Here is a 27310-nt window from a genome sequence, read left to right as displayed (position 1 = left end):
CAGAACCTACTCTGGGACTTGTTTTTTCCTGGGACTGTCAGCCAAAAGGGACACATAAGCATGGAGCAGTCAGTTGAGAGGAGGGAGGGTGCTCTCTAATCCTCTGCCTGCGGCACCAGCATCCCATATGGGCACTGGTTCTAGTCCCGGTTGTTCCTCTTCTGGTCCAGCTCTCTGCTATGGCCTGGGAAAGCAGTGGAAGATGGCCCAAGTGATTGGGCCCCTGAACCCACGTGGGAGACCCATAAGAAGATCTTGGCTCTGGGCTTTGGATAGGCCCAACTCCAGCTGTTGAGGCCATTTAGAGAGTAAACCAGAGGATGGAAGGCCTTTCTATCTCTCCGTCTCACTCCCTGTAACTCTACCTCTCAAATAAATAATAAATGAGATCTTTAGTAATCACTTGAAATAGTAATGATTATCCCTCACCCTCAGCACATTCCTGCATTTTTATTCTATTCAGCCTCTTCTGCTGCTCTCGTAGCAGGGCTTGCTGCTGAATCTCTAAGGTGTGATGATCTCTTGGAGGATCAGGATACATAAATTTCAGGTCAACTCGTGTTTCTGAATCTGGTGCAAAAAATACATTAAGTTAAACCTTATTTTCAAATGAGATTTTATAAAACTACCAGGTGTAATGATATAAACAGCACAACATTACCAAAGAAAAAGGACACTAAAATATCTATAGAACTAAAGAATACAAAATTAATATTCTTAGTAAATTCCTTTTCATAAACTTATCCACACTCTAAGGAAATCACCAGAACAAATAGTAGCTTGTGGATGAACTCTCCTTCCCTATCTTCCCCACTTGCTCAAGATGCCACCTAGGACACACATCATGGTTAGTCACATGGCTATTACACAAGTCATGAGACACTGTAATCAGCTGATCCCTAAAATATACTGAAAAATGAAAAAATGTTACTCTATTTGAAATGATGTTATTAGTGTTTTAGCCCTCATGAGTATCATTCAGAAAACAAGGTAAATGTAGACAGGCTGGAACTTTAGGAAGGATTCATTATTGAAGAAAATGATGGTTTCAGAATTTACCTCTGCCATAATTTCATGACTATCAGTTGATCTGAATAAAAATATTAAATACTTATTTTTAAAGTAAGCCATGAAAGTATTATTCCTATTTTAGCTACTAAATAGATTGCTGGTACACAATTTAAAGTAATAATCATGTATATACATACATATATACATATGAAAAATTTGATTATCAGAAATTATCCCAAGAATGCCACAGTGAAAATGGGGAACACCTTGAACAATGAAGAAATTGGTTAGGAACACAGTTAACAGAAGAGGCTCTACACACAGACTTGGATTGGAACTTTGGCTTCACCATTTCCAGACTGTTTCTTCTCTGTAAAAAACAATACCAACAACCAAGTCATAGGCTAATGGAAAGCCTCCAAAAGATGTAGAAACAGGGAAATGAATGGCTCAATTCTACGATGTAAACTTTTTAGCTCTCAAGACTCTTTCATTCTTAAAAACTGAAGACTTCAAAGAGCTTACACATACACACATCAATATATGTGAAATACTGGAAATCAAATTAGCATTTTTAAAACATGAGAATACATAAGCACACATTTTATGAGCTCCAGAGAAATGAAATTATTCATGGTATGTTGCCTCTAGGAAACATGTACACACCTGAGAAAATGAGGATAAAAAAATAACATCTTAGTTTATAGTAGAAAATAGTTTCCACTGAGACCAAACTGGCTTAATATAATGACTAGGTATTAAGTAATCAATAAATGACAAAAAAAAACAAAAACAAAAACAAAAAAACTTCAGTATATGTGATGATACTAAGTGAAAAAAGAGATAAATAATAATTAAATCTTATTTTGCTTTTTTTTTAAACATGCTCAGAAAGAACAGTAGAGAACATGCAAAATGTTAATGGTTTTCCCTGTTCTCTTTCTTTAGAATTTCCTATAATAAGTAGGTGTTATTTTTAAATGGAAGTTTAAATTGTAGTTTATCTAGCCTACGTCATATGACCACACATCCAATAATCAAATCTGCCTCCTCAACTCCTAAAGGAGAATCACATACAACACATTTTTCTACTAAGCTTTCTCTCCCACTCCCTCTAAGAAGCCTCAGGAATCTCCTCTCTACTCTCAGCCCTCAGATCCTTTAGATGTCCTCTCGCCTGCTCCACACCCTGCTCCCTTCAATGATCATTCCTTCCTCTCCTGTATCCTAAACCTTCCCTGCAAAAGCTCTTTACATTAGTTCCTCAGCAACTGAGCCCTCTCTTCTTCCCAGCAAACACTTCTTCCAAAGGTAGTCTTATGTCCACTGCCTCTAAAATATTGCCTATCAATCCACATTCCAAAGCTAACTGGCTTCTTATCCCATCAGTCCACTTAAAAAATTGAGCTGAGGGCCAGCGTTGCAGTGTAGTAAATTAAGCTGCCACCCGCAGAGATGGTATCCCACATGGGCACCGTTTCTAGTCCCAGCGGCTCCACTTTTTTTTTTTAAGATTTATTTTTATTTATTTGAAAGAGTTACAGAGAGAGGCAGAGACAGAGAGAGGCAGAGACAGAGAGAGAGGTCTTCCATCAGCTAGTTCACTCCCCAGACGGCCACAACAGCCAGAGCTGTGCCGATCTGAAGCCAGGAGCCAGGAGCTTCTTCTAAGACTCCCACATGGGTGCAGGGGTCCAAAGACTTGGGCCATCTTCTACTGCTATCCCAGGCCACAGCAGAGAGCTGGATCGGAAGAGGAGCAGCCGGGACTAGAACCGGCACCCATATGAGATGCCGGCACTTCAGGCCAGGGCATTAACCCCGCTGCACCGCAGCGCTGGCCCTGCTGCTCCACTTCTGCTATTAATGTGCCTGGGAAAGTGGAAGATGGCTCAAATCCTTGGCCCCCAGCACCTACATGGGAGACCCAGATGAAGCTCATGGCTCCTTACTTAGGCCTGGCCCAGTTCAGCCCTGGCTGTTACGGTCATTTGGGGAGTGAACCCACAGATGGAAGATCTCTCTTTCTGCCTCTGCCTCTGCCTCTCTCTGTAACTCTGCCTTTCAAATAAATAAATGAATGAATCTGCTAAAAAAAATAAAGTGGAGGTCACCAGCACTTCTAATCCAAATGACATTTTTCAAGATCCATTTCAAGCAATCACTTCTCCATATTACACTCACTCTCTTCCCTCAACTTTCAGGATCCAACATTCGCCTACTTTTCCTCCAGTCTTTCTGGTTTCTGTCAGTCTTTTTCATAAGCTCAACTTCTCCTATCATTCCTCAGTTAATGCCAAGTTCCATACTTCATGCTAGTCTCTGTGAACTCTTCAACCATGAGCTTTTGCAGCTATATGCATTCCAAAAGAAAATATTTAGCTGGCCCGCTAAACTGAAGAACTAGAATATACTGAAGTTTAATTTATTGAATTTAAAATATACATCATAAATGAAATTTTACTTCAGAAAAGGTACAAATGACTCTTTGTACATGATCCACTACACACCTCTATCTTTCAGCTCATTAAAATCATGAATATTCTGCAAAGTAGTGACATCTAAGCATTTAGGTGACTGTCTTCTAACAGGAGCTTGCAATCGATGTCTAGCCATGTCAAATATATCCATGGGATTCCTTTCTCTTTTCCTGTAGATAAATGACAAATCATGATAAATGCACTTTGTAGGAAGAAAACATTGAGTTTACATTTAATTCACTGTAAAAGGAATTTGACATTTTTTACCACAGTATATAATAGTTATTCTAGCAGTTATTTCAATCCTTCATATTAAAAGTAGTGTTTATAAAGTTAATGTAATCTTTCATAATGATTACATGCAAAGTCTTTATTAGCAGAGTAAAATGATTCACCTTTACCTAAAATGTGGTAAGATGATCAGTCTTTGAGATCAGAGACACTGAGATTCAAAGATTAGTTGCTACCTGTTAGCAGTTTGATCTTGATTTAATTATCAATAAAATACAAAGTCTCTATCCCTTATAGTCTTGCGAGCCTGAGAATAAAGACCAATTATATACTGTAAAGTACCCAGCACAGTAGTTGATATGTATCAGGTAATCAATAAATGTTACCTCCTTCTCAACCTAAAATAAGAAATCACACATATAAATATTGTCTCACAATGCTGCTCAACATAATGGGTATTATCCAGAGTCCCCAACACTATTTTTACAAAAGGGTTTCAAGGGGCCGGCAATGTGGATATAAAGGTACAGCAGCTGCCTGCAGTGCCGGCATCCCATATGGGCGCCAGTTCAAATACCAGCTGCTCCACTTCCAATCTAGCTCTCTGCTTATGGTCTGGGAAAGCAGTAGAAGATGACCCAAGTCCTTGGGCCCCTTCACCCATGTGGGAGATTTAGAACAAGCTTCCGGCTCCTGGCTTTGGATCGGCTCAGCTCAGCCAGTGAGGCCATTTAGGGAGTGAACCAGCAGAAGGAATTCTCTCTCTGCCTTTCAAATAATATTTTTTTTTTTAAAAAAGAGGCTTTCAGAGTACTTGATATCTAATCAACTGATTCCTGTAGTACCTAGGAAATTAACATAGTAGACAGGTGACTTTCTTTTTTTTATTTGACAGGTAGAGTTATAGACAGTGAGAGGTAGAGACAGAGAGAAACGTCTTCCTTCCATTGGTTCACTCTCCGAATGGTTGCAACGGCCAGAGCTGCGCTGATCTGAAGCCAGGAGCCAGGAGTCTCATCCTGGTCTCCCATGCAGGTACAGGGGCCCAAACACTTGGGCCATCTTCCACTGCTATCCAAGGCCACAGCAGAGAGCTGGCTGGAAGAGGAGCAGCTGGGACTAGAACCAGCATCCATATGGAATGCTGGCGCCGCAGCTAGAGGATTAACCTAGTGCGCCATAGCGCCAGCCCTGACAGGTGACTTAATAAAGGAGTTTTCTGGGACTGGCATTGTGTTACAACAGATTAAGTCACTGCTTGTGATACTAGCATCCCATATCAGAGTGGCAACTGCAATCTTGATTGCTGCATTTCCAATCCAGCTCCCTGCTAATGTACCTGGGAAGGCAGCAGATAATTGTCCCTGCCACCCATGTGGAAGACCCAGATGGAGTTCCTGACTCCTAGATTTGGCCTGAATCTGCTCTGGCCATTGCAGCCATTTGGGATGTGAACCAGCAAGATGAAGATATCTCCCTCTCCCTCTCCTGGCTCTCTGTAACTCTACCTTTCAAATAAAATAAATCTTTAAAAAAGAAAAAAAAATTGACAGGCTACCTGGTTTCTCTTTTTCAAATCATAGTGATTTTCCAAAAGATACCATAGTCTCAGTTTATGAATCAATATGAATAAAATATCAATAATCTATTATACTGAATTAAATATGAATGTTTGGAAAATGAAAAGCATTCAGAACATGAAACGAACATCTAAGCAAAATATAACTAGGTAAATTTTAATTTACCTAGTTACATTAAATTTACATTTACATTATATTTACCTAGCTACATTAAAATCTTCCATGTGCTGGATTAGTCAAGAGACACCAGTACGTACTTAATATGTATACAAAAAGATAGATGCAGAAAGAGTGCCAGATTGGTTTATTTACACAACTTAGTATACATACATAAATTAGCCAGTCCTGTTCTTCAGTAAGAGGACTTTCAAAAAACAATACCCAGTAACAAATATACTCAGCTCCCAGAATGTGGTTTCTAAATACCATTCTCTCTCTCTCTTTTTTAAAGATTTATTTATTTGAAAGAGTTACACAGAGAGGAGAGGCCGAGAGAGAGAGAGGCTCCCATGCTGGTGCAGGGGCCCAAGGATTTGGGCCATCTTCTACTGCTTTCCCAGGCCATAGCAGAAGGCTGGATCAGAAGTGGAGCAGCAAGGTCTCGAACTGGCGCCCATATGGGATGACAGCGCTTCAGGCCAGGGCATTAACCCACTGCACCACAGCGCCGGCCCCCTCTAAATACCATTCTCTAAAAGCAACCCTGACTCCTTGAAGAGACAGCTAATACCACAGCTGGGGCAAGGAAAATTCAATATGATCCTGGTACATATTATACTACCAGAAAGTGAGGTAGTTATCAAAAAACAAAAGGATGGGGATATGTCAAAAATATGAAGGAGTCAACCTAAAAGAGTTCCCAAAGGCCAAATCCAGAACAATTTAAGAAATAAAATAATTGAATATTGTATTATAACCCAAAGTACAGGATATATGAGACAACAGAAATATAAATAATTGAATAGAAGAAAAAAATTTTTCTTATGGAAGAATTTTAAGTAATATATGTAGGTAGTCCCTCTATATTACTTAATTCAACCCCTCTGCTCACTTTGGTGAGTGGTCTAAAGTTACGAAACTTTACAGTGGAGAAATCTAGCAAACATTACCAAAGATAAGCAAATGAAGGTTAACATCACCAGGGATGTCACAGTGTGTCTCCCTGATATGATGTGATGTGCAAAGAGCACTCTGCCATTTTAGAAAAACCCTTAACCTTGACATCAGAAGACATCAGACAAATCCAAATTGGGGCCACAGACTTCCACAGTCATGAATAAGAGAAAACCTGAGAAACTGTCCCAGACCAGATAGATGACAACTAAATGTACCCCACTGTGAGACGGCAAGAGGATTAATGGGAAAACATGAAAAATCCAAAATTTTGAAATTTAATTAATAGTAATATTTTTTAAGATTTTTTTATTTATTTATTTGACAGGCAGAGACACAGACAGTGAGATAGACAGAAAGAAAGGTCCTCCCTCCGTTGGCTCACTCCCCAAATGGCCACAATGGTCAGAACTGCACTGATCAGAAGCCAGGAGCCTCCTCTGGGTCTCCCATGAGGGCGCAGGGGCCCAAGCACTTGGGCCATCCTCCACTGCTATCCCAGGCCACAACAGAGAGCTGGACTGGAAGAGGAGCAAACAGGACCAGAACCGGCACCCATATGGGATGCCGGCGACGCAGGCAGAGGATTAACCTAGTGCACCATGGAGATGGCCCCATAATGGTAATATTTTAATGCCAACTTTTATCTATGACAAACGAACCCTGGCAAATAGGGAAAAACTGGGTGAAAATATACAAAAAAAACAAATAGAATTCTAAACTTGCCTTATATGAATTTCATCATCATCCATGTGTAGTAGCTGCCCTTGTAGACGCCTCTCTTCACTACGAAGCTGTTTTCTCATTTCTGATAATTCCATAATTACATTTTTTCTCTCTTCTTCAAATTCCCATTGATAAATAAAAAAGTATAAGATCAAAAGATTAAATACTAAAACATAGCCTGATTTATCATAAAGCTCAGAGAAAATTTTATGAAAGGCATTTTTTATGTTTTATACATACACATAAATACGGATCATACTTATGAACATCAGTAAGAGCCACACACTTGTGATAGTACAGGAATTTCAAAAGTTAAGCTGTTCTTGGGAGGAATACAGCTACAAAGGGGCAGCACAAGGGAATTCCTTTGTGGTGATGGGACACTTCGGTACTTTGCAAACTATACATGATAAAAATGTACAGAAATCCAAACACAGAAATGCAGGCAGAAACTGGTGAAATCTGAACAAGGTCTTTAGGACACACCAGTATCAACTTCCTGGTTGTCATACCATACTATGTAAGGTGTTACCAGTGGTGGAGGTTAAGGGGAAGAAGAGAAAGCAATTCTCTCTAGTAATACTGTTTTTGCAACTGTCTGTGAATCTATGATTATTTACAATTCAAAGTTTTTAAAAAATACTTTCTAGATCGCAGGCTTAATAGGTAACTACCTTCTGCACGGAGCTGATTTTTCCTGGCAGGTACTGGAGGAGACTGTGGCCTGGACACAGAACTTTCCTGTTTAACAGTAATGACAGACATATGTTCAGGACATTTTCCCTACTCAACATGAAATGAGTCAATGTTTTAAGCACCTATATGTAAAGGAAACCAAACTCCACACTATCCTACCTATAACACTTACCCACAACTAACTATCTATCTATCTATCTATCTATCTATCTATCTATCTATCTATATATATATGCGGGGGGGAGAAAGAGAGAAAAAGAGAGAGAGAGAGTGATTCTGTCTTCTCACTGCAATGGAAGGGCCCTTGCCCTACCTCCAAATGTAATCCCTTCATCTGTAAGCAACTCCCACCTCCTCCAGCACTTCTTTTTTCCAACCTCTTCCTCTCTCCAAGCACCTTTCTCTTAAACTGGGTAAAAACCTCTCTCTTCTTCCACTTTCTTACCATCTACTCTCCCTTCTTTCTCTTCCCTTCATAGGCAAGTTTAAGAATAGTAAATGCATACATCTGATGGCTATTTCCTTATTCTCACTCATTGCTTGACACAGCTACTGTCTTTATTCCTATACCTCATCACTGCAGCAACACCGCCCTCACCAAAATCACAAAGTGATCCCTAGGTGACATGTTCCATGGGCATCTGAAGCTATTTCATTTGGCCAATAGGAACTAATATCATCGCCACTCTCTCACCGTCTGTGTCCCTATTCCTTTCCCTGCTTCCCAACTGTTGGCAATTCCCTAGTGTTATATCCTTGGCCCTTTTTACTTCTCCCTCTACACAACTGTTGTACTTTGATAGGCTTAAAGCCTTAAATTTATGAGTAAAGATAAGCACCAACATGCTAATAACTTCCAAAACTACAAATCCAATCCCCAACTCCTCCCTCAGCCACATCTCATATTTTCAACCTCGTACCCTATAGAACCCTTACCAGAATGCTCAAAGTAATCACTCTTAGCTACCTCACACTGAGTTGAAAATTCCACTAGTATTGCCTCTTAATTATTTCATGAAGCTACAGCCTTTCTCAATTCCTGGTGTTATCTTTAAGTCCCCAAACATCTGGGCTTCTGCAATAGTATAATACATTGTCTTCACATTTACTACAGTATTGCCTCACATTCCAAATATATCTCCACACCACCGCCACAGAAAACATTATATGGGACAAAAGTGGCCATATCATTCTCCAACCAAAGCACTACAGTGAATCTCCATGCATTATCGACCAAAGGCCTAATCACCAGAATCTCAGAGGATGGGATTCAGGAAGATGTTTTTCATAAATATTTCTCTAGGTATTTCTCAGGTAATTAGTGTATCTGGAATCCACCAACCTATGGAATGAAGTCAAAGCTTTTAGCAACCCTTACAACATCCCCTGTATGTTCTGACCTTCACCTCCCCTGCCACCTTGGCATCAGCAGGCCTGTACCAAGGACAGACGATTTTTGCATGCATGTCATAGGCTCTTACTGTCTTCCCTGCCTCTGGATGTTCTGCAAATTCCTAGTCCTGTTCTCTTTCTGGCTAATTCCTACTCATTCTTGCTCTGGAAGAGATTCCCTAATTTCTTGACTGCTTATTCTAAAGGATAAGGGACTTCATGAGCATAACTAAAGCTAACTATAATATACATTACCAAAGAAAGGAAAATACAATTTGCTAAATTACGGTTTGTCAAACTTTGGGCATCAAGTACTATTAGTTACAATTAAAGCAACAGAGCCGGCGCCGCGGCTCACTAGGCTAATCCTCCGCCTAGCGGCGCCGGCACACCGGGTTCTAGTCCCGGTCGGGGCGCCGGATTCTGTCCCGGTTGCCCCTCTTCCAGGCCAGCCCTCTGCTGTGGCCAGGGAGTGCAGTGGAGGATGGCCCAGGTGCTTGGGCCCTGCACCCCATGGGAAACCAGGAAAAGCACCTGGCTCCTGGCTCCTGCCATCGGATCAGCGCGGTGCGCCGGCCGCAGCGCGCCGGCCGCAGCGGCCATTGGAGGGTGAACCAACGGCAAAGGAAGACCTTTCTCTCTGTCTCTCTCTCTCACTGTCCACTCTGCCTGTCAAAAAAAAAAAAAAAAAAAAAAATCTTAACCTATTGAAATATGAGAATAAAATTTCAATTGGTGCCCCCCAACCGGAATTAATTAAGATAAGATTAACAAAACAAAAAGGATATATACATGAATAAAGGAACTTATGATGCTGTCAACTGAAGGAGGTCTTTGAAGTTTGCTTGCAATTTTGTGCTGAAGAGCAGGAACCACAGGAGAAGGCTGCCTCAAGTGCTGCAAAATTGAAAAAGAAATATATATACATATCCCTAATATATACATATTTCTAACATATCCCTAACATATACATATCCTTAACACTTAATAAGAATATTGAAGAAGTTCATATTGTTACTGCTTTTATTTAATAAAACATTCTTTATGAAAAAAAAGAAAAAAAAATAGAGGCACATAGTGTTGCAGTTAAGATGCCAGTTAGGAAGTCTGCAACCCAAAACAGATATAGTGCCTGGGCTTGACTCCCAGCACTGGCCTTTGATTCCAGCCTCCTGCCAACAGACTGTGAGGCAGCAGTGACATCTCAAGTAATTATATTCCTGCCACCCACTTGAGAGACCGAGACTGGGTTCTAGGCACCCAGTTTCAGTCCTGTGGCCATTGCAGGTATTTGGGGAGTAAGTCAGTGAATGGGAGGTCACTTATTCTCTTTCTCAAATAACACAGAAATTCAATTAGTCACAGATATTGATTATGATAAACACAAGTGGATTCAGATATCCCTAAGCAAAAGATAACTGTGAAAACAGGATTAAAAATTCAACAATTTAAATAAATATACATGAATAAAAGACAAAACATGGTGACACAAAGGTAAAATTAAAGAGTAGACAAAAAATGCATCAGGCATATATAAATTAGAAAATCTGACAGCTAGCAAGATTAATATCAGGATGGAGGGCAAAATGCACTAAATAGTAAAAAGCCAATTTATAACTTTATGGTATTTTACAACTAAACTATAACATATATTAAATTCTATAACTCTTAACAAATATTTCCAAATATTTGTTTTATTTATTTGCTACCGAGGATGTGGTGGAAGGGGAACTCTTAAACATTATTGGTGGGAATGTAAACTAGTGCAGCTGCTGTCAAAGACAGTAAGGAGATTTCTTAAAAAATTAGATAGAGACTTGTCATGTGATCCAGCAATCCCACTACTGGGTATATATCCAAAAGACATGAACACAGTGCATCAAAGAGATACCTGCATCACCATGTTTATAGCTGTACTTTTCACAACAGCCAGGATATGGAATCAACCCAGTCTACCATCAGCTGAATGGATAAATAAAAAGTACACACACAAATGCAGTGTAGTTCATCTACTAAAAAAGAATGAAATTCTACTATTTACATAAAAATGGATGCAACTAGAAGACATCATGTTGAGTGAAATATTAGACACAGAAAGACAAATACTGCAAGCTCTCCCTTATAAGTGGGAGTTAAAATTAAAAAAAAAAATCAAAAAAAAGAAATGCCTGTGTGTATCAGTATTGCTGCAAATATAGTTCGTCAAACTTTGTTTTAGATCTTTATAAAACAAATGATTAACGATGATACACCATCAGGCTCTCAGTTCTTTACTGAGATGCCTGACTGGCCTGTCAGGTGTACTCTCTTCATCTCTTCACTATTTCTGTTCATTAAACTTTGCTAGCAGGCTTACTGCTTTAAAAAAAAAAATAAGAAGAAGAAGAAGAAAAGAAAAAGAAAAAAAAGGATGCACTACTATAGTTTTACAATTTATTAAGACTGAAACTGACATCTTTTCATTTTATTTTTCTTTACAGCCCCTGCCTGTATTCCTGATGAACTGCTCCTTTTTACATTTTGAACTCTTTATTTAGTGCAGCATTAAGCCTTTGACTATAAAGTAAAAATATTTCAAATTTAAGAAAAAACACAGAAAGGGGCCAGCACTGTGGCATAATAGGCTAAGCCTCACCTGCAGTGCTAGCACCCTATGTGGGCACTGTCCATGTCACGGCTACTCTTCTTCTGAGCCAGCTCTCTGCTTATGGCTTGAGAAAGTGGTGGAAGATGGCCCAAGTGCTTGGGCCCCTGCAGCCACATGGGAGACCCAGAAGAAGCTCCTAGCTCCTGGCTTCAGATTGGCTCATCTCCGACCACTGCAGCCATTTGGGGAGTGAACCAGAGGATGGAAGATCTTTCTTTTTGTGTCTAGCTCTGTCTGTAACTCTCTCTCAAATAATAAACAAAATCTAAAAAAAAAAAAAAAAAAAAAAGGAAAGGAAAGGAAAGAAACAGAAAAAGGGGGAGGGAGAGTGGAATGGAAGGAGGAAAGGAGTGAGGAAAGTATCATTCTATTCTTAGAATTGTATCTCTGAGGGGCCAGGGCTGTGGCTTAGCAGGTTAAGCCTCTGCCTACAACTCAGGCATCTCATATGGGCACCGATTTGAGTCTTGGTTGCTCCATTTCCAATCCAGCTCCCTGTTAATGGCCTAAGAAAACAGCATAAGATGGCCCAAGTCTGTGGGCCCTTCACCAATGTGGGAGACCTGGAAGAAGTCCTGGCTCCAGGCTTGCGGCCACTGGGGGAGTAAACTAGCAGATGGAAGATCTTTATCTCTACTTCTCTCTCTGTAACACTACCTTCAAATAAAATAAATCTTAGAAAAAAAAAAAAAAAAAAAGGAAGTTTATCTGTGAACTACTTTGAATCTGTCCTTACCGTATTAATACTACTCTAACATGGGAATTCAAAAACAATTTAAAAATAAAGATAAAATAAAATACATCACATTTTGCTGGACAGAAAATACCAACAAAGCACAGTGATGGCATCTCATATAGGAAGTTCACCATTCTGCAACTAGGTTAAGTAATACAAAAATGGGAAACAAGCACACCTCTCCTCTTTCTGCCTTTTTCTAACAATTCCACAATTTTTTACAGCAAAAGTACGTTAGAGATGACTGACAATTTTGTCTGAAACTTACCTTTGTTTCTGCCCCAATGGTATTTTCTCTCTCATAGTAGTGCTGAAGTTGCAGATTATGTTTCTCTTCTTCTTCTTTCTTCTTTCTTTCTGCTTCTTTTCGTCTTTCTTCAGCTAACCGAATAAGCTCTTCATTTTTAAGTCTTTGCTTTAAAATTTAAAAAAAAATACACACTCCATATGTACATTCTGTAGTACCATCATTTACTATATTTGGCTGAAATACAGAGATAAAACTGAAGATACAGAGGTCTCTAACATAAAGATACTTAACAAAAAAATTAGGCATCTTTATCTACAACTATTTTTTCACTAAAAAAAAACCCCACATTTTTTAGTGAATTAGTCTTTCACTTTAATAAAATAGCTAATGAACAAGTATCATTTCAATATTTTCTAGTTGTACTTCAAGACTGCTCCTTACCAGTAAGAATATCCTTTCAAGTCAAAATAAAGACTTTCAGGTTAAATGTAAATAAATTATAGAAGGGGAAAAAAAACCACCTCTTCTTCTTTTTCCTTTTTCTTTTCCTGTTCCTCTTCATACTCTTGCTGAATTCGTGCCCTCTGTTCTGCAAGCCGTTTTTCTTCTTTTTCTTCTGCAATTCTCAGTCTCTCTCGTTCTGCTTCTTCTCTTTGTTTCTTTTCTTCAATCTAAAAATTGGACCTCATTATTATTAAGATTTATTTTTATTAAAAGACAGAGTGACAGAGATGAAGGAGAAAAAAGCAAAAGAGCTCTTCCATCTACTAGTCTACTCCCCAATAATGTTCATAACAGTCAGGGCTGGGCCAGGCAAAGCAAGGAGCCAGGAACTCCATCTAAGTCTCCCTTGCATGTGGAAAGAGTCTGAGTACTTGGGTCATCTTCTGCCATTTCCCATGCTCATTAGCAGGGAGATGGATTGGAGGGAGAACAACCCAGACTTGAACTGTTAACTCCAGTATGGGATGCCAACATTGTAGGAGTTATCTTAACCTGCTGAGCCTCAATGTCAGTCCCTTAGTTAATAATTTGTAGAACTATTAAAAAGTCAGAATACCAGAGAATCCAAGATGGCTGAATAGAGAAGTGCTGATTTTGACAATGGAAACAGAAGAAAAGCAGAGAAAGTGCATTCCTGGGGGGATTTGGACGGAAGTTTGCAGGGGAAATTCTACAAAAAGATGCAAAACACTGTGGAGCAGCATGGAAAGTACCAACACGCAGGACCAAGCTGTGGAGACAACCACAGCCAGGAGCTAGAGGAGAAGCCATTTTCTTTGAGCTAGCAGAGAGAATACTGCCTGAGGGAGAACCTTATGGACCACACTGACTTTGAGTTAAGCCTGGAGTGCTAGCAAGAGGCAGGATGTCCACCTAACCGCATGAAGGGAAAGCACATTTGTTTCTACCCATACCCCCACAAGGGCACCCAGTGACTATCAGGGAAAAAGTGCCATCTTAATAACCCAAGTAGAGGCTGTAGTGGCTCACCTGCATGCCAACTAAGGGATTTTATCAGAGGGATAGATACACAGTCCCCACTTTGAGTCTGGTTGGAGGGTTGGCAGGAAGTTGGGCACACAATTAGGACTATGAGGCGCTCCCATTACCCGACTCTATCACAGGCACCCACACTCAAACTGCCAAGGCAGAGCACCCATAGGCAGCTGAAACTGGGAATTCCTCTGCCTTCTTTCTATGCAGGCTCCTGAGGCTGAGAATAGATCCCCTGTACCCTGTGACTACAAGAGTGTTGTGCACTATGACTGTGAGAATTATGTGACTGCAGAATAGGGCATGGGGGTAGCTGGATCTCTAGGCAATCACTGTGTCTGGCTTCAGAGGTTCAGAGTTCCTGAGTGCCTGGGGTAGGTCATTGCAGAGGGTTCTGTGCTCACACTGAGGACCACACAGATCTTTTGTGTGGTTCATGTGCCTGCATGGATGGTGTATGTAGCCACTGTGGACCATCCCCAGGCATTGATTGCCTTGGCAAAAGGAGGTAAGGCTGTGATTTTGAGAGCCATTGTGATCATACTCTCATCACTGCTAACAATACAGGAGATCAACCACACCTAACTTGGGTGTCACATTGGACTCTTGCTTCACCCTTGAGCACCACACATGCCTGTGGATATCCAGTGAAGAAACAGACAGTCCACTAAGCCAGAGATATAGTTCAACGATAAAAGCCACCAGAGGAGAAAACCAACAAGCGTTTCTACAAATGCCTAAAAATAAACCGAGAAATACTGTTAACAACAAGGAAGACACTATGATTCCCCTAAAGGAACAAAACACTTAAATATTAGAAGGTGAAGATGAAGAGATTGACAAAATGCCTGAAAAGGAATTCAAAAAAATATTACTCAAAACACTGAAAAAAACAGATGAGATAAAGAAATTTATACATAACATGGATGAAAAATTTTGTCAAGTGATAGTGAGGAGAAATCAAACTGAAATATTAGAAATGAAGAAATCAGTATGTCAAATAGAAAATACAGTGGAAAACCTTAACAGACTTGGTGAGGGAGAAGAAAGAATATCTGAGCAAGAAGATAAATCCCTGAAAATATCTCAGACAAAAAGGAAGAAAAAATTAGAAAAACTGAAAATATTCAAGTTGTTAATGTTCAAGATCTATAGGATACTATTAAAAAAAAATACATGTCTCAGGAGTTCCTGAAGTTGTGGAAATAGAGAATGGATTAGAAGGCCTATTCAGTGCAAAACTTCCCTAATTTGGAGAAAGAAAAGGACATTCAAGCAGAGGAATCACACATTAACTCCTAATAGACATGATCAAAAAAGAACTTCACCAAGACACATTATTGTCAAACTTTCAACAGTGAAACATAAAGAAAAGATTCTAAATGTGCACAAGAAATACACAAGATTACCTTCAGAGGATGTCCAGTTGGACTAACAGTTGATTTCTCATCAGAAACCCTACAGGCTAGACAGAGAATGGAGAGACATAGACCAAGTCCTAAAAGAAAAAAACTACCAAGAATACTATACCCAGCAAAGCTCTCATTTATAGATGAAGATGAAGTAAAGACCTTCCAAACTTGAAAGAATCTGTCACTATTCATCCAGCCTTACAAATGATCCTTAAAGATGTGTCACACACAGAAACAGAGAACAACTGTCATCAGTATGAAAACATGTGAAGGCAGAAAAACTCCTAGTAGAAGCACAAAGAAAATCCAAAGATAGCAATGGAATATTTATGGAAAACCTTAAATATAAATGGCCTAAATTCTTGAATTAAAAGATACAGATGGCCTGAATGGATTAAAAAACAAGACTCATATATTTGCTGCCTACACGAAATACACCTCACCAACAAAGATACACACTGACTGAAAATCAAAGGATGGAAAAAGATACCCCATGCTAACGGAAAGCAAAAATGAGCAGGTGTAGTCATCCTAATATCAGAGAAAATAGATTTTAACACAGCAACTCTTAAAAGAGATAAAGGAGGGCTTTATGTAATGATTAAGGGATCACTTCAACAAGAAGATGTAACTATAGTAAATGCATATGCACCCAATGCCAGGGCACCTGGCTATTTAAAACAAATGTTAATAGATCTAACTCTACAGTTTGGGGCAAGTCAGCTTGAGCATGTCCCAAATTGTACATCTCTTCCCTCTCTTATTCCCACTCCTATATTTAACAGTTTCAACACTTAAGTTTCAACACTTATTTAAGTTTCAACACTTAAGAATAACTGTGCATTAATTACAGAATTCAACCAATAGTATTAAGTAGAACAAACAAACAAATACAGACTCATAGAATGGCGGATATCCTAAATAGCACTCTGGCCTCAGAATCAGCCCTTAAGGCATTCAGATCCGGTTGAAAAGCCCATGAGAGTATTTCAGGCATGGAAAGCCAAGACATTCTGGCAAAAAAAAAAAAAAAAAAACAAACAAACAACAACAACAACAACTACTAAATGAAAGATCTCTGCGAGTGAGATCCAGTGGAAAGAACAAGTCATCAAAGAAGGAGGTACCTTTCTCTGAAGGGAGGAGAGAACTTCCACTTTGACTATGACCTTGTCTAAATATGATCAGAGTCGGAGAACTCAAAAGGCTTCCATAGCCTTGGCAACTCATGACAAGAGCCTAGGGTGATTACTGATGCCATAAACAAGAGTGTCAATTTGTTAAGTCAACAACAGGAGTCACTGTGCACTTACTCCTCATGTAGGATCTCTGTCCTTAATGTGCTGTACATTGTGTTTTAATGCTATAACTAGTACTCAAATAGTACTTTACACTTTGTGTTTCTGTGTGGGTGCAACTATTGAAATCTTTACTTAATATATGCTAAACTGATCTTCTGTATATAAAGAGAATTGAAAATGAATCTTGATGTGACTGGAAGGGGAGAGGGAGCAGGAAATGGAAGGGTTGCGGGTGGGAGGGAAGTTATGGGGAGGGGGAAGCCATTGTAATCCATAAGGTGTACTTTGGAAATTTATATTCATTAAATAAAAGTTAAAAAAAAAAAAAGAAAAAAAGTTAATAGATCTAAAGGGAGACACAGACTCCAATACAATAGTAACAGGGGGACTTCAACACCCAACTTTCATCAATGGATGGATCGACTAGACAGAAAATCAACAAGGAAACAACAGAACTAATCTACACAATCAATCAAATGGACCTAATTGACATCCACAGAATATTTCATCCCACAGCTTCAGAATACACATTCTTCTCATCAGTGCATGGAACTTTCTCTAGGATAGATCATACTTTATGCCATAAAACAAGTCTCAACAAATTCAAAAAAATTAAAATCATACCATGTATCTTTTCTAACCACAATGGAATGAAGCTGGAAATTAACAACTGAAGAATCTTAAGAAAAATATGCAAACAAATGGAGACAGAACAACATTCTCCTGAATGAACAGTAAGAAGAAATCAAAAGGGAAATCAAAAAATTGCTAGAAACAAAGATGACAACACAACATATGAAAACTAATGGAATACAGCAAAAGCTGTGTTGAGAGGGAAGTTTATAGCAGTTAGTGCCTACATCAAGAAATTCGAAAGGCATCCAATAAATATTCTAACAATGTATCTCAAGGACCTAGAAAAACAAAATAAGCCAAACCAAAAGTAAGTAGCAGGAAAGAAATAAACAGAAGAAATAAAACTGAAACAAAAAATAGTTACCAAAAAAATCAGAGAGATGAAGAGCTGGTTTTTTGAAAAAATAAACAAAATTGATACATCACTGGCTTAATGAACCAAAAGGGGGTTGGTGGGGACAGATAGAAGACCCAAAATAATAAAATCAGAGATGAAAAAGATACAACAGCAGATTCCACAGGGAAAAAAAGAATCATCAGGAATTACCATAAACAATTATATGCCAATAAATTGGAAAAATCTAGAAGAAATAGATTTCCAGACACACAGTATCTACCAAAATTGAGATCTGAATCATGAAGACATAGAAAACCTGAATAGTCCAATAACCAAGACACAGACTGAAACAATAACAAAAACCCTCCCAACAAAGAAAAGCTCAGGACTAGATGGCTCACTGTTGAATTCTCCCAAACCTTTAAAGAAGAACTAATTCTAACTCTTAAACTATTCAAAACAACTTAAAGGGAGGGAATCCTCCCAAACTTCTTCTTTAAAGCATCACCTTAATTTCAAAAACAGAAAATATACAACAAAGAAAGGTAACTACAGACCAATATCCCTGAGGAACATAGATGCAAAAATCCTCAACAAAATACAAGGTAATCAAATCCAACAATACATCAGAAACATCATTCACCCAGACTAACTGGGATTTACCCCTGCTATGCAGAGATGGTTTAACATATGCAAATCAAGAAATGTGATATATCACATTCATAACATTAAGAATAAAAACCACATGACATTATCTCAATAGATGCAAAGAAAGCTTTTGATGAAATATATCATCTTTTCATCTTAAAAAAAATTTAACCAAGTTGGGTGTAGAAGGAACATTCTTCAACACAATCAAGACAAATCCACAGCCAGCATCATACTTTCACCACTGCTGTTCAATATAGTTCTGGAAGTTTAGCCAGAGCCATTAGGCAAGAAAAAGAAAGCAAAGCGATAGAAATTGGAAAGGAAGAAGTCAAATTATCCTTGTTTGAAGACGACATGATCCTATATATATAGGGACTAAAAGACTACACTAAGAGACTACTGGAATTCATAGCAGAGTTCACTAAAGTTGCAGGATATAAAATCAATACCACCTATGTTTTCCTGTTAACCTAAGTATTCAACATTTGTACCCTTTTTTGCAAGTTCCAAAAAATAAGTTTCTAAACTTTTCAGTTTTCTCTATTAAGGAAGCTCCATGACAGATAAAAAACTACAAATTAAGGGCAGGCATTTGGCACAGCAGTGAAGATGTCACTTGGGAAGCCTCATACCATATCAGAGTGCATGGATCAAGTGCTGACTCCTGTGCTTCTGATCTAGTTTCCTTCTAATGCACAAGCTAGGACACAAGAGATGATGGCTCAAGTACTTGAGTCCCTGTCATCCCCATGGGAGATCAACATTGGGTTCTAGGCTCCTAGTTCTTAGGAACTATCCCTAGTATTCAGTAGAAGGTTGAATACAGTGTGATAGTTTACTAAGTCTGTTTGCTTAAATGTCTTCCTTTAAGAACAGCAGGGATATCTGTTGTATTTAAAATGTTATTTGCCTAAATATATACATGGGACACATAATTGCAAAAATGTGATTATCTTACATCTAATTTATTTACAATCTGCAGTGATGAGTCAGGAATATAAAATCATTTGGGAAGCATTACTGACTTTCTGCTAATTTACAAATACACAGAAAGTTAATCTTTTTAGGCTATGGTGTAGTGAGTAGGTTGCAACCTGCAGTACTGGCATCCCATAAGGCCGCCAGTTCAAGTCCTGGCTGCTCCACTTCCAATCCAGCATTCTACTATGGCCTGGAAAACAGTAGAAGATGGCCCAAGTCTTTGGGCCTATGCACCCGTGTGGGAGACCTGGAAGAAGCTCCTGGCTCCTGGCTTTGGACTGGCACAGCTTCAACCATTGCGGCCAACTGGGGAGTGAACCAGTGGATAGAAGACCTCTCTCTTTGCCTCTCTTTCTCTCTGTAACTCTTTCAAATACATAAATAAATCCTAAAAAATAAAGTTAATCTTTTCAAGTTTAGCTTAGTATAAAACTTTGAAACTATAACCAAATAAGCATTTCACCTGAAAACGAAGAAAATTCTTGTATAATTCTTGCTGTTTAATCTGAAGCTCAGTAGGAGGCTCACCAAAAATATTTCCCCGAGCAAAAGGAGAGCTCTGTGTTTGCATATGACCTGGAAAAAGACATTTTGTAAAAAAAAAAAAATTAGACAATTTTTTAGAAAATGTAAAAGTTAAAGAATGAATAGTTTCCTAATATATTCACATTTTCAAAATTGTGCTAAATACAGAAGCTGAGGTTAAAATCAGAAGAGGAAAGATAAAGATGAGACAAAAAGCAACAATAGTAAGAAAAATAGTAAGACTAAAATGAAATTAAAAGACAAATCATATTATAATGCCTAAAAGACACTAATGAAATATAAAAGCTAACAGCCCAAATAATTCTTATTGCATCAAAGACTTTAATGCAAAATTAAAGAGTACAAGTATATAAATTTATATGTATATAAATGTTTTAAGACCACTGCTTCATCATATATTAAAAATGTACTATATAGAACATATATTTTCAAACCCCTAAAATTGTTTTTAAAAATTGGTAATTCCAAAATTCTTCCCATCCATAGTTTTTTATAGGTAAGAAAGTCAGTTATAAAAACATTCTTTAAAAATTAGTATGAGTCTTAATAATAGTTTTTGTTTTAAAAATTATAAAAAGGGATATAAACATGAACAATAGAAAATATTATGATAGCTCTAAATAGAGGAGAAAAATCATTTCATAAAAGCAATTTGAAATACAATTATATCCTAAGAATCTCTTTTAACATAGGAAAAAAAGGCATTTGTATCCCGTCTTGATGTATTTTTAAATTATTTGTAAGTTACTGACTCCTTCCTTACACCATGAGTATAGCACATATATTTCTCTCAAGTACTATTGTGGAGGCAGATTACTTTGGAGGTTAGCTGCCATTCAGATAAATTTGCCTCTGTATTTAAATTAAGACTGTTTATTTGAAGAGATCACTAGGAAGCTAAATCAATACTTAATCATTATAAATATTTCTTTTTATTAGAAAATTTTCCTACTGAAACAAACTAAACATACGTATTAAAGGTTTTTTTTTTAAATCTTGTTCTGTGGTACAGAAGCTGATTAGCAATAGAAAATTAAGTGGTATCTATCACCTTTGATATTCTAAACCTTTTGGTCAATTAGAGAAGAAATATTAATAGAGACAGACAAGATAAATCCTTCAGAAATAAGTAGACCATAAGATAAAACCATAGGGAAATACTTGTTATATGCAAGGAAAACTGAGATATATCTAGGCATCATATAAGCCAAAAATAAATCTAAGCCAAATTAGTATTTAACTTCATAAGCAGTAGCTCACCTAAGGACCAAAAAGCAAAAATAAAAACAAAAACAATGTTAAAGACCTTGAAAACATGCCTAACAAAGACAATACACTGTAAGATAATGAACCTTAAACACATTATAGCATTCAATTTTCAGACAGATTCAAGTTCTCTAAGACTTTTAAAATAGTAAAGGTCATATATGTGTGGTTTATATGTATATATGTGTGTGTGTGTATATACACACACACACACATCCACACAAATATGTATATGCCACAGTGAAAATTAAGTAGCTATGGATAGTTTTTTGCATTCAGAAAGTTTATTTTAGGTTAATTCTTAGGGGAAAAAGTCTAATTTAGGGAATTTCAATTCACAAAGAACATTTGGACATTCTATTATTTTTCTTAATGATAACTTAAAATGGAGATTCCTAGCAATCCCATCAGTATAGAAATCTGATGGTGGTACAGAAGACTATAGACAACAAACTTTGCTGTGAATATTCAATGATTAAATGTAAGCTATTTAAAATGGATCATGAAAACTTAATTTTCCACTATTTCTGCTTGGTGAGCAGAGTTAGATGCCTAAACGTTATTACTAGGATAGGCTGAGATGGAACCATAAATAATACTGGCAATGGAAAAAAAAAAAAAAAAGCATACAAAAGGAGCCTATGGCACTGAGGTCAAAACACAGATAACTAGAAGCAAAAACACAGATAACTAGAAGCACCAGCAAATAAAAATAACCACAAAGAAACCAAAATTCTCTTGGCAGCAATATGAAAAAGTGTTGTGATATTCCTACTGCATAGTGAATTGTTCCAAATTAAGAAACCAAGGTTAATAATTTTATCAAAATCAAAGGTTTTTGTATGCCAAAAAATCAAAACTAGATCCAATGTGTAAAAATCCAACATGGTCAAAGCAAGAAAGCATTTTCCAATAATTAGAGATCAAAAATGGAACACCTGTCCACACGGGAACAGCAAGCAATTCATTTCCTAAATTGTTCAAAAGGGCAACAGAGATTAATGGTACCATTAAAGGCTTAGAAGATGCAGGGCTAGTGACTCTAATCACAACTCCCCACTTAATCCATCTATTAAGACAGTAAGCAGGTACATGGATTTAAAAAAAAAAAGAAGAAGAAGAATATTAGGAATATTTTAGAACTTCCAACTATAAAGTTCCTTTCTAGTCTAAAATCAAAACTTCTGTGAAATACAAAAGCAGAATTTTGTAGTAAGTATTTCTTTTTAAAGGCATCAAAATATAGTGCAAGGTGCTATTTTCTCCAAACTTCCTTTGATTTTGAAATACGTAACATACTTCCATATATATTGGACAAAGAAAGATGATGACAATTTTTTCTGGCAAATCATAAGAACGAAAAATTTTCAACTTATAAAATCTTTAAATTTCTGTTAAATAACATCCTTTAAGATTCTATAAAGACATCTTATTAAGAAAGAAGGATGCAATCAGTTACATTAAACTTTCAATTATTTCATTTCTTTGTGGTTTTTTTTGAGTCAGAGTAAATAATTACACTCATACCATTTCACTAATTCAGTTATGGGTGAGAAGCAAACTATGTATGTGTTTAGAGAGTATTTGGTTTTAAGAAATGACTCCTGATTAGCAAGACAAAAAGGCTAGCTAAAGCTAAAATATAAACTTGGCAAGTTACAAAGCTGAGAAGAAATAGGCAGAATTAAGAAACCTTTTCCTATTTCTTTCTTTCAAAATAACTGAAGGAAAGGCATTGTAAACAGCTATGAATAATGTGTAAATGCTTCTTGATTCACAGTAACCAAATTCTCAAAATCACAATAGGAACTGTGTCAAAGAACAAAAAAGAAATGTTACTGAACAACTTTAGAAACGCAAAAAATAAAATGATTAAAAACCTGAGTTTTTATTTGCAGAATCTTCTAGGTTCTCAGCATTTGAAGTGGCTAAATTTTGGTCTAGAGATACAACAGCCCTTTTATCTTCGTATGTTCTTGCATCTGGGTTATGGTAGGCATCTATATTTTGTCTGTGCATCCTATTCAAATCAGCTGAGAGGGAAAAATAAGCCATTTATTTCAATAAACATATTTCTATAATTGGTATGCTTAACATATTTTTTGAATTAGGGAGTCAGAGGAAAAAGCAGTAAGACAGAGCTGGGAATAATTCAATGATATGTTGGTACCCTGAAAACAGAAACAATATTATCAAAATGTTTAGAATTTTCAAAAAACCCTGCGAAATAAATTCAAATCAGTAGAGAAATTAAGGACACATAAATCTGATAACCCATAAAAACCATATCAACATTGTCAGTTACTTCAGAAATTGAGATCTTTTAAATATAGAACAAATACAGCAGGAATTAAAAAAAATCTAATGAAATTTACCCTACAACACCCATTCTCCTAATGAAAATACATGATTACATGGAATGTTTTAAAACACATACACAAATTCTTTGACAGTCCTGTCTCAAAAAGTAGAGCTCAATTATCTTCCCTTTCACTGTAGTCCAGAGTTAGTCACTCATTTCTTATATCTAGGATTCTGCAAAAATGATAATATAGAACTTTTGAGTCGACTTCACAAAAGGCATGGTTTCCATCCAGTTTGACCTATGGATCATCTGCTTCATGGAAAGCCAACTGCCATAACATAAAGACAGTGAGGGAGCCCTATGTAAAGGCCCATATGGCATGGAACTAGTATCTCCCAAGCCACAGGAGGGAGCCATATTGCAATGGGTTCTTTTTTAAAAAAAAACTTTTTTTTAAAGATTTAATTATTTATTTGAAAGGTAGAGTTACAGAGAGTGAGAGGGAGGGAGGGAGGGGGAGAGAGAGAGAGAATGAGAATATCTTCCATCTGCTAGTTCACTCACCAAATGGCTGCAATGGCCAAATTGGCCCAGGCTGAAGCCAAGAGCCTGAAACTCCATCCAGGTCTCCCATGTGGGTGGCAGGGGCCCAAGCACTTAGACCACCTTCTGCTGCTTTCCCAGGCACATTATCAGGAAGCTGGATCAGAAGCAGAGTGGCTGGGACTCAAATGGGTGCCTATATAGGATGCTGATGACACAAGCAGTGGCTTAACCCACTGCACCACAATGCTGGACCCATAAATGAATTCTTGAGTACACACCAAGTCTTCAGATGACTACAGTCCTGGCCAACATCTTAGACTGTAACCTCAGGAGAGACCATGAGGTTGAAATATCCACACAGCTAAGCTACTCATAAATTACCCACAGAACTGCAAGGCAGTGTTTTATTATTTTAAAACACAAAGTTTTGGGGTAATTTGATATACATAGGGAAACTCTACACATCTAGAACTAAGTTTGTCAATCTCAAAACATAATTAAATGACTGAAGAAAAATGCTTTACAAAATAAAAACCTAACTATTCTACACAAACACACAAATACCCACACAAAACGAAAAAAATACAAAAACATAAAACAACCCTGGGACAGTATGGCTGCAAGAAAAGTAAATTTAAGTCAATATAAGGATTTATCAAGAAATTCTGTATTTTCAAGGATGTACTTCGAACACAACTCACAATTAGAAAATTAGTTAGAACATGGCAAGTAACATCTGACTGTTACAAAAGAGAACCAGAGTTCAGATTCAAAAAAGTTCACATCCTATGATAACATTTAGGGAAACTTAGACTCAGAAAATGAGTAACAGCGTCAAAGGTGAAGCATGGAAAAAACATAATAAAAATGTGAGAAAACCATCCAAGAAGTAAAACATTAGGAGTGTCTGCAACATTAATTTTTCTCTGAATCTTGAGATAAATTCTATATGTGTGCTTATTCAACTATGATTTTTTACAATCTTTTATTTTAAAAAACTTGTACAAATCTTTCCATGCTAATAAGAATCAAAATTTCTCTATAAATTTTGTAAATTATCCATTTATAATTGTTTTGTAATTTTCTATATTTAAGCAATAGTTATAAAGTGAAATTTCCTAGGACTGGAATTTATTAAGAACAGACTACCTCAGTTTTAAGTGTGACATCAACTTCTAAAATCATAGTCAATTAGCAAATCAGTTTGCCTTTGCAGTATCAAGAACTTGATGGTTTGAAATCAAACAATACGCAGCCAGCGCCGTGGCTCACTAGGCTAATCCTCCGCCTTGTGGCGCCGGCACACCAGGTTTTAGTCCCGGTCGGGGTGCCGGCTTCTATCCCGGTTGCCCCTCTTCCAGGCCCGCTCTCTGCTGTGGCCCGGGAGTGCAGTGGAGGCACCCCATGGGAGACCAGGAGAAGTATCTGGCTCCTGCCATTGGATCAGCGTGGTGCGCCGGCCGCAGTGTGCCGGCCACGGCGGCGGCCATTGGAGGGTGGACCAATGGCAAAGGAAGACCTTTCTGTCTGTCTGTCTCTCTCTCACTGTCCACTCTGCCTGTCAAAAAAAAAAAAAAAAAGAAAAGAAAAGAAATCAAACAACACGCTGTTAAAATCTGTGCTTAAAATGGAGTTGGTCTTCTGTATATAAAATCAAACTAAAAACGAACCATAATGAAAAAAGGGATGGGAGAGGGAGAGGGAGAAGGAATTAGAGTCGGGGTGGGAGGGTGGGTATGGGAGAAAGAACCACTATATTTCTAAAGTTGTATCTATGAAAAATGCATTCATTAAATAAAAACTTTAAAAAAAAGAAATCGAACAATAATTATTTCCTTAAAAAAAGGAAAAGAAAAAGAGTATTCTGGCAACAAAACAGTCCAGTTTGATAGGAACACAGAGTACATGTAATAAAGCAGCAAGACATGTAATACAAAACAGTACACTGGATGCCTATGATAAAATACTCTAAAATGCATGCTAATGGCTCTCAATTTTGCTGAACACAATTTTGGTAGTCACAGAAGTATTAGTAACAATGGCAACCAATATTTAACGTTCACCATTTTCATATACTATACAATAAACTATATGATACTACTATTTCCATCCAAGAACTATATATGGAAAATTAATGGGCCGGCACTGTGGCATAGCAGGTAAAGCCACTGCCTGCAGTGCTCACATCCCTTATGGGCGCCAGTTCTAGTCCCAGCTGCTCCACTTCCTATCCAGCTCTCTACTATGGCCTAGGAAAGCAGTAGAAGATGGTTCAGGTCCTTGGGCCCCTGCACCCGCATGGGAGACCCGTAAGAAGTTCCTAGCTCCTAGCTTTGGATTGGAAAAGCTCTGGCTGTTTTGGCAAATTGGGGAGTGAACCAGTGGATGGAAGACCTCTCTCTCTCTCTCTCTCTCTCTGCCTCCTCCTTCTCTCTCTGTGTAACTCTGACTTTCAAGTAAAATGAATAGATCTTAAAAAAAAAAAAATTTAAACTAAATTAATTAGCTCAAAGACCACAAAGCACAGCAGGAATATAAACTCAGGCAATAAGACATCGGAGTCCTCAATGATTTTTGAGTATGGAATACATATAATTAGTTAGGATTTTGGTATATGTTATAGCTTGTATGTGAAAAATGAAGAAAATCTACAAAGAAGTAATGAAGATATAGCAACAATCCAAGCAAACATAATATTATGGTGGGGCCAGCGCTGTATCGTAGCGGAGCAGGTAAAGCCGCCACCTGCAATCCCAGCATCCCTTATGGGCGCTGGTTCGAATTCCAGCTGCTCTACTTTCGATCTAGCTCTCTGCTGTGGTCTGGGAAAGCAGTAGAAGATGGCCCAAGTCCCTGGGCCCCTGCACCTGCGTGGGAGACCCGGAAGAAGATCCTGGCTCCTGGCTTCGGATTGGCACAGCTCCAGCCGTTGCAGCCAATTTGGGGAGTGAGTCAGCAGATGAAATACCT

General features: G+C 37.8%; 1 protein-coding gene across 38 annotated transcripts in view; it reads right to left on the bottom strand.

Moving 5' to 3' along the window:
- Positions 1-27310, bottom strand: part of CSPP1 (centrosome and spindle pole associated protein 1) — a 144216-nt gene that overhangs the window by 24593 nt on the left and 92313 nt on the right. For 33 of the 38 annotated variants that reach the window (XR_011389120.1, XR_011389122.1, XR_011389123.1 and 30 more), the window contains 9 exons: positions 23370-23522; positions 20141-20253; positions 13384-13533; positions 12881-13027; positions 10022-10126; positions 7816-7882; positions 7142-7256; positions 3522-3661; positions 430-570 (listed from right to left, as the gene is read on the bottom strand). Coding sequence is in view for 32 of the 38 variants with exons in the window: in XM_008255605.4 (XP_008253827.2) it covers positions 430-570; positions 3522-3661; positions 7142-7256; positions 7816-7882; positions 10022-10126; positions 12881-13027; positions 13384-13533; positions 20141-20253; positions 23370-23522 (1131 nt within the window). In the remaining 6 variants the exon portion in view is untranslated. The remainder of the gene's footprint in view (positions 1-429; positions 571-3521; positions 3662-7141; positions 7257-7815; positions 7883-10021; positions 10127-12880; positions 13028-13383; positions 13534-20140; positions 20254-23369; positions 23523-27310) is intronic. The other 5 variants (XR_011389125.1, XM_070075126.1, XM_070075127.1 and 2 more) reach the window with 1 other exon arrangement.

Source organism: Oryctolagus cuniculus, chromosome 6, assembly GCF_964237555.1.
Source record: "Oryctolagus cuniculus chromosome 6, mOryCun1.1, whole genome shotgun sequence".
Lineage (NCBI taxonomy): Eukaryota > Metazoa > Chordata > Mammalia > Lagomorpha > Leporidae > Oryctolagus > Oryctolagus cuniculus.
This window is presented reverse-complemented; position numbering and strand designations above follow the sequence as displayed.